Genomic DNA, 8,116 nt, shown 5'->3' with positions numbered 1-8,116 from the left:
CTTCCTTCACTTGGCTGCTAGGACACCGTCCTCTGCTGGGTTGCCTCCTTCTCCTCTGCACTTCTCACCTCCCCAACTGCAAGGGCTCAGTCCTTACGGTTCTTCCCTGCTCTTACCCCGGAGTGTCGCATCGAGTCCCACGGCCGTTTATATACTGGGCGACCCCCCATGAGGATCTCCAGCCGAGGCCTCTTCCCTGGGCTCCAGCCCCACAGACCCAGCAGACAAAGAGCTGCATTCGGATGCCTCACAGGCAGTGCAAGCTGAACAGGTACAAGGCGGAGCTCTTCAGCATCTCCACCAGCTGCTCTTCCAGAGGGTGTCCAGCTGAGATGTGGGGCATTCATCCTTCCAGTGACTCAGGCCCCAAAACTTGGAATCAGCCTTGTCCTTTTGCTTTCTGCCACATCCCACATTCAACTCACACGCAAACCCTCCTACCCCTCCACTGACCTAGGCTCCAAACGGATTTTTCTAGTTTTAACCTCACCGCCTTCAGTCTAGGAGCCTGTTAAAATTGTAGCAGAAACTTCCAGTGGCGCCCCAGCTCTCCCAGCTGAGACAGGAATGCAGGCCCATGAGTCAGACAGGCAAGGAGCTGCACAATCAAAGCTCAGAATGATGGGAAATAGTAAATCATTATTTTAGGATTTGAAGTTTTGGGGTGGTTTATAATACCACAATTTAATATATTACATATTTTGTTTATTGACAGTCTCATCCACTAAAATGTCATCTCCATAAAGACAGGGATTTTTGTCTGTTTTTACTGTTGCATACCCTGTGCCTAGAACAGTGCCTGATCTCTCTCTCTCTCTCTCTCTCTCTCTCTCTCTCTCTCTCTCTCTCTCTCTTCTCTCTTCTCTTCTCTTCTCTTCTCTTCTCTTCTCTTCTCTTCTCTTCTCTTCTTTGTGGGATGAATGAATAAGACTGAATACACAAATGAAAGCCTTGCCAGGAGAACTGTGTTGATTTTACTACTCAATTCTAGCTTTACTAATTTCCTTTTATACATCAGGTTCATTACTTGCAATGAATGATATTTAAATCTCACCAACTGAATCTGGTTTTCTCTAGCATAACACATGCAGAGTCAGCCTTCTATTATGTTCCCTCCTCTATAGAGAAATAAGGCTTTCATCTCATTTGCTATTACCAAGTGACTCTAATGTTACTACTGCTTATTAAATTTGATGGTGTTTATATACTTTAACATATTTTTTAACATAACTTCCCTCACCCCACTAGTGGACATTTAGCTGTGGTCTAATGCTTAATTTGTTCACGTTTCCTTATAATCCCCTTATTCTCTCAACTCTCAATTATTTTTATTCTTCGCTGAATATGAAAAAAGAAAGTTTCAGAAGCAGATTTACCAAAATTTGTAGCAAACACTGAGTACTTCTCCATTCCAGAATAGTCTTGTGTGTTCCAATGAAAATAACTTTGACTTTCATCCCCATTTTTTTATTATAACCACAAGAAATTTTACAACTCATTCCCACATTTTTCGTACATATCAAAGTATATGCTTTGTGGACTTTATTTTGTTTTGTTGTTGTTAGCACTGTATTGTTTGGTCTTCTCTAATAATCTTTTAGACTGCTTTAATAAAATCTACTTTTAATAGATTTTTTTAAATCTCACTTATGGACACACTTTCTTTTGTACATCTGCCATAATACATTTGCAAGTTGAATCTCTCTAGTCAGGAAGTATTTTCTGTTTTCTTAAAATATACCAATTACTTAACTTTCTCTCTCAGCTACTGTGGCTCCTTGTTGAAGAAGATTATCCTCTGTTATGGGTATGTAGTCATTATTAAAACAATTAGAGTCCTGTTTAAAGAGGAAGATGTTTATGTTATGCCAGATTATGAATCCTAAGATTCATTATTTATGAATTTAATTCATGATGAAAGCAAGAAACTTTAAACAGGTCTGCGGATTCTATGGTCCCAGTTAAAGCATTTGAAATTTATTCTATGTTATGTAGCCTCAAAGCAAAATTTTTCCATGTGTATTCTTGGTATGGCTTTTAAGGAAGGTCAGAATTCCTGTTGTTACAGTAATGTTTCCTTTGAATGCATGCTAATTGTTTCAGAAGCAATTAAAATAGAGCTGAACTAGATGCGTAGCGTTATAACCATGATACCACACCGACCTTAAAATTAGAAAATTTGCCATTTTGATAGGAAACAAATCACAAGAATAATTCCTAAAGCCAATCCCAGCTTCTTCCAGTCCAGACGGGACTCTTTTGACCCATAGCTTTTCTGTGCCACCGGGGCAGACCCAGTGAGAAAAGCCCTTCACTGAAGAGGGGGATCCCAAGTTCCTAATCCAAACCTGGCACTTTTTTTTCTGGTATCAATTTTCTTCATGTACAGTAAGAGCTTAGACTGGTCAACACTAAAGTTACGTATGTTGTATTTAACTCAGTCTATGACTGTTGGATAATGTTTGAAGTAAATAAGAACATGCTTGGCCCTGCCTGTGTGGCTCAGTAGTTGAGTGCTAACCCAAGAGGTCACAGGTTTGGTTCCAGGTCAGGACACATGGCCCAGTTGTGGGCTCAACCCCCAGGAGGGAGCGTGCAGGAGGCAGCCGATTGATGATTCTCTCTCATCTTTGATGTTTCTATGTCTCCCTCTCCCTAACACTCTCTGAAATCAGTAAAAACATATTAAAATAAATAAAATAAAAGTCAAAACTTTAAAAAAAAATGCTTGGCAGACTAAGATTACTAGATTTGCTCTTAAAGAGATCGTCCATCTCTGTCGAAGATGGGTTTGAGCTAAAGAAAGACTGGGGGCAGAGAGACCATGAAAACATGCTTACAATAATTAAAAACGTGCTGGCTACCGTCTTCTCTACAGCAAGCCTCTCTCATTTTCAGTTGAAAACAGGAAATCTGTAAATTTCTGGGAAATATTGCCGTTCCTAATAAGAAAGTTTCTTTCATTGAAGGATTTGAAAGAAAATGCTTGGTTTCAATGGACATTTCCTGACAGCTAGAACTTCATTGCTACTTCCTCAATGCTCCCATGGGATGTAGTGCCTCCTTCTATGATGGCCTCTAACCACGGGCTGTCGCAGTTATTATGCTAAAAGGAGTGACCAGACAAAACCCTGGCCCCCAGACCCAACCTCGTGTTATAATTGGAGAGCAGCCCCTTAGTCCAAAAGCCCTTCACCGGTGCTTTGGACGCCTGCTGTCTTTGCAGGAACCTTACGCATGTGTTCTCATAGGGTCACCCTGCCCTCTACACAGGGTCCTGCTATCAGCTTTCCACAAGCTACCAGTAATAGCTCCCCTCTCCCCGGGGGTGCCCGTGGCTACTCTCTCCTTCTCTTCACAGCCACACTGCCTCTGGTGCAACCCGCACTCTTTCATCGTCCTTCCTTCTTCAACCAACTCCCGTTAGGCTCACAACCCCATGACGCCGCCAAAACTGTCCTCCAGACTTGCCTCCTCATTCATCGTTTCTTTGTCTTCATCTTGGGCTTGAAAACTAAATTTTTTTAAATATATTTTATTGATTTTTTACAGAGAGGAAGGGAGAGAGATAGAGAGAAACATCGATGAGAGAGAAACATCGATCAGTTGCCTCCTGCGCATCTCCCACTGGGGATGTGCCCGCAACCCAGGTACATGCCCTTGACCGGAATCGAACCTGGGACCTTTCAGTCCTCAGGCTGACGCTCTATCCACTGAGCCAAACCGGTTTCGGCGAAAACTAAATTTTTGTGAGAAAAATTCTGTGACCATATGGAAACAATAGTCCAAAATGCGTCTAGCTCCATGTCTTCTGTGTTTAGTATGCAAAAAATTTTAACCAACAAGACATCCTTGATTTTATCGAATTATGAAAATATAAAGTGTGGTCTGCTGTTGTTGGAAGGATAAAGACCCTCAGCTTTTCCTTTGGGTACTTGTCTTCTACTCAAAGAAAAAAAGCAAAATCTTTACTATGGAAGAATTTAAACCAGAAGTTGAAGAATAATCTGGGTTCATTGGATGTCTTTTTTTTTTTTTAAATATATTTTATTGAACTTTCACAGAGAGGAAGGGAGAGAGATAGAGAGCCAGAAACATCGATCAGCTGCCTCCTGCACATCCCCTACTGGGGATGTGCCCGCAACCCAGGTACATGCCCTTGACCAGAATCGAACCCGGGACCTTTCAGTCCGCAGGCCAACGCTCTATCCACTGAGCCAAACCGGTTTCGGCCATTGGATGTCTTAATGCTAACATATTAGTCTGCTTCAGAACTTACACTGTTCAAAATATCTCTGTTTCTGAGCGCTTATAATATTGAGTTATATTATTTCATAATTCTTTCTTTTTGTTTTGTTTTGTTAATCCACACCTGAGGATATTTTTCCTTTGATTTTTAGAGAGAATGGAAAGGAGGGGGAGAGACAGACAGAGAGAGAGGAAAACATCGATGTAAAAGAGACACATTAATTGGTTGCCTCCCACACTGGCTGGGGTCCGGGGATCAAGCCTGCAACCGAGGTACGTGTCCCTGACCAGAATCGAACCCGGGACCCTTCAGTCTGCAGGCTGATGCTCTATCCACTGAGCCAAACCGGTTAGGGCTATTTTATAATTCTTGATCCTCAAATAGATGTGCTGTTGGACCGTGCAGTGTGCATTGTAAAAGAAGGTCATGCTCTTACTAGAAACCTTGCTTTATTCTTTTCCTTCTTCTAGGGTGTATTTTCAAAATTTAAAATTCTCAGAAAGGGAAGCAAATTAAGCATACCCTATTTCTAATCGTTAACAAACTTTTTATGTTCTTTTTGTTTCAAATGTTGAATGACATCAGGGCATTGTAAACTTTGAGGACATATACATCACAGACAATGCTTTACACCTCATGATGCAAAATCCCATGGAAGATCTGGGCAAAAAGCATTTTTTTTTCTTTAGCTTACAAAATTAGTCATAAAAGATACTAAAATATTTGTGTTGTTTTCTCCTATCATAAAAGTTTATTTTCTCCTTTCAAAAATGAAATATCTCCTCTTTTCATTCTGTGTGTGTGTGTATGTGTGTGGGGGGGGTGTATAGTAAATCATTTAGTTGCAATAGTTCGTTGTTAGAAATCTTGCATGTTGATTAATCTAATCTGCCTGTCTTCCAGTTCCACCAGGCCCCACAGCTTTCCAAGCTCATGCGAAATTCTGAGTTGGCTGCTCTCTGCAGGGTGGACATTGGACAGAGGAACCCAACTTCTTCCATATCGCTTAGGTCGCTCAGGACTCCAATCTGCATCAGAAAAACTTTTGAATCAGGTGATGATGATTGTAGTAATCATCTAAAAGCTGATACTTACATATCACTTCGTTGTGAGAGGCACTATTTGGCATTGACTTCCCTCAAGAACTTATTCCATTATTTTCTGTTTTCAGTTAATGAGACCGAGGCTCAGAGAAGTTTAGTAACATGCTGAAGATCGCACAGCTAGGACTTGCTAGCAACAGGACTCAGCTTTCCCAAGCAGTGCTGAAGTTAGTTCTCATAACCATATGGTCACACCTCCAATCCAAGATTCCTGGCACTTGTCCCCATTGGTGCAGGGTATCCTGACTGTGCTCAGCACTTGGCTCTGCTTCTAAGCTAAGAACTCAATGCTGTTCTTTAATTGGATCGACAATGGCTATTTCATTAAGTTGGGACCTCAACCCTAATTGCTAGCAACCACATAAAATGTTCTGTTTTAAATAGACCTCTTTTTTTCAGGTGGCTAAGACTTTAAAATAATGATACTCTACAATTCCCAGGAGGCAACAAATAGTCATTTTATAACATCGAAATTTTGTGTTCAAATTATTATCTAAATTTTGTTCTCATTAGTCAGGTCATTTTCAGTTACCGACAGAGTGTGGTGTTTTTTTTTACCCAGATAGTCTTTGCTATCACTAATTAGAATACAAACAAAAATACGACAAACTTCCTTTTATTTATGAATGATAAAGCTACCAAAAGAGGGGTTAAGTCTGAGCTGTTTAATAAGGCAGCCGCTGCCCACATGTGGCTACTGAGCATCTGAAAGGGGTTGGCTCGAATTGAGATGTGTGGTACGAGTAAAATACAAAGCAGATTCTAAACACTCAGAACACAGAAAAGGCTGTGCAATATCCCATTAGCAGCTTCTACATCAATTACATGTTGAAATGATAATATCTCGTGCTATATAAAATGCATTATTAAAGTTCATTTCACTTGTTTCTTTTAACCTTTCTCATGTGGCTACTAGGACATCTTGAATTCCATCTGTGGTTCGGCATGTCCCTATTGAACAAAACTGGGATAAAGAAAGTATTTGTATGAGGGGAATCAAGCAGTTGGTAGCTTATATGTTCATCAGTGAAAAGCAGACTTTTTTTCAGTGACAATTCCACCTTTTTCTCAAGGTTCTGCCCTGTCGGGCTGTCACTGTGTCCCTAAGGACCCCGAGAAAAGGCATCTCCTTCTCTGGAGAGATTCTCAGACTGATCTTTCACTCAGAAATGTGGACCCGGGATGACACATCAAGAACGAAAAAGGTACCAATATCTCTTGGGTGGGTTTCCGAGCGTCTGGCACAGTTCCGAGCGGTGGTCACGGCGCAGAGCGCCCCTCTCCGCCTCGGGGATGACAGTTCCCAGCGCAGCGGTGCAGAGCCAAAGGGCGCCCACGAGTTCATTACATAATTCTCGGTAGCATGTGGCCAAGTGTGGGTCTGTGCTGGGCTACGGTCTGCAGGCTCTGCCACGCAGACTGGGGCGTCACCGCGATGTTTTGACAGAGCGTGCGCTAGAGGTTGTTTGTTTGGAGAAAAACTGGCTCGCTCTCCCTCTCTCTCTCTCTCTCCCTCTCTTTCTCTCTCTTTTCTCTCTCTCCCTCTCCTCTCTTAAGCACTTTGGCATAATACTGAATGACTTTGTTTTCAAGCTGCCTTAGCCTTCCTTTACGGAGAAAAAGCCTGAGTATTCTTTCCCTGTAGGACACAAGTGTTATTTTTGGAGCAGAGGTTCTCAGGCTGATCTCTGTCTAAACCAATTTCTGTTCTTGTGAGGTCGTGGTCTGGGGCGGCTCTGAGCGATCTCGGTGGAGGGAAGCCTCCTGGCTCCTCGAGGGATGTGGGCAGAGATGTTGAGGGGCCACCCTGAAACCTGCCTACCCTGGGCCTCACGTCAAGGCTCCCTTGCACTCAGATTGTGCCCCAGGAACGGTCTTGGCCACATGTGTGCACTGGTGTGCTCTACCTGCTTGTGTCACTTTGTGGGATATTTGGGGTCAAGGTGACTCCCTCTTTTTTAATCCGGTACCTTAGGCCACAGACTCCTCAGAACTGAGAGAGCCACAACTGGACAACCTCTGCAGACCATTCGGAGGGGTGGGGGGTGGGGGTGGGAGGGTGCTATGGGAGAGCACAACACACTGTGAGGCCACGAGTCCCCGAGGGCCTCCAGGGACAGGTCTCAGGACCCTGGGCTCAGAGCACCCTCTTCTGTAGCCTGCTCTGCCCAGGCTGCTGGTTGCCAGGAGGAAAAGCTCTCCAGCTTCTCCAGGTCCTCTTCCTGACCTGTCATTCCGGGGCTCACAGAGCTTGAGGCTGCTAGGAAACGTGTAAAATTAGAAACAGCTGAAAACACACACGTGGCACCACCTCACTCTGACCCCTTCCCTTGGAACCTGGTTGCTGTGTGTTCAGGGAGCAGGTGTGTGTAGCGGGAGGCCAGGTAACGCCCCAGGAGCCTTGGCAGGTGTCTCAGGCTGCCGCGGCCTCCGAGGACAGGAGGCACCTGCGAGGTGCCCTTCCCTGACCAACTATACATAGCCAGCAAAGCCTCTTACCTGGGAAACCTCTCTCTGCAGCCCCGCCAGTCCCACCCGCAGACCAGAGGCCTCCCTGCAAATCCCCGGGAGTTACTGAACCTGGGAACCCAAACCAGCCAGCGGGCAGCCCGACGGCCGAGTCCCCCGCAGCCCTCCATCCCGCCTTTACTTTCCCTGTGCTCAGCCATGGCGGACATGGGGGGCCTGGACAACCTGATGGCCAACACGGCCTACCTGCAGGTCCGGAAGGCGTGGGAGGGAGACAGCCGGGAGCTGCAGCGGC

At 44.3% G+C, this 8,116-nt stretch overlaps 1 protein-coding gene across 1 annotated transcript in view; it reads left to right on the top strand.

Moving 5' to 3' along the window:
• Positions 1 to 4,744: 4,744 nt before the first annotated feature.
• The window catches only part of GRK7 (G protein-coupled receptor kinase 7), a 30,434-nt gene continuing 27,062 nt past the window's right edge, over positions 4,745 to 8,116 (top strand). The window contains 3 exon segments of the mRNA XM_006758369.2: positions 4,745 to 5,303; positions 6,426 to 6,557; positions 7,873 to 8,114. Coding sequence (XP_006758432.2) covers positions 5,121 to 5,303; positions 6,426 to 6,557; positions 7,873 to 8,114 — 557 coding nt within the window. The 5' untranslated portion in view covers positions 4,745 to 5,120.

The sequence above is a fragment of the Myotis davidii genome, unplaced genomic scaffold (genome assembly GCF_000327345.1).
Source record: "Myotis davidii unplaced genomic scaffold, ASM32734v1 scaffold73, whole genome shotgun sequence".
Taxonomy (NCBI): domain Eukaryota; kingdom Metazoa; phylum Chordata; class Mammalia; order Chiroptera; family Vespertilionidae; genus Myotis; species Myotis davidii.
Note: the sequence above shows the minus strand (reverse complement) of the source record. Positions and strands in the feature narration are given on the sequence as shown.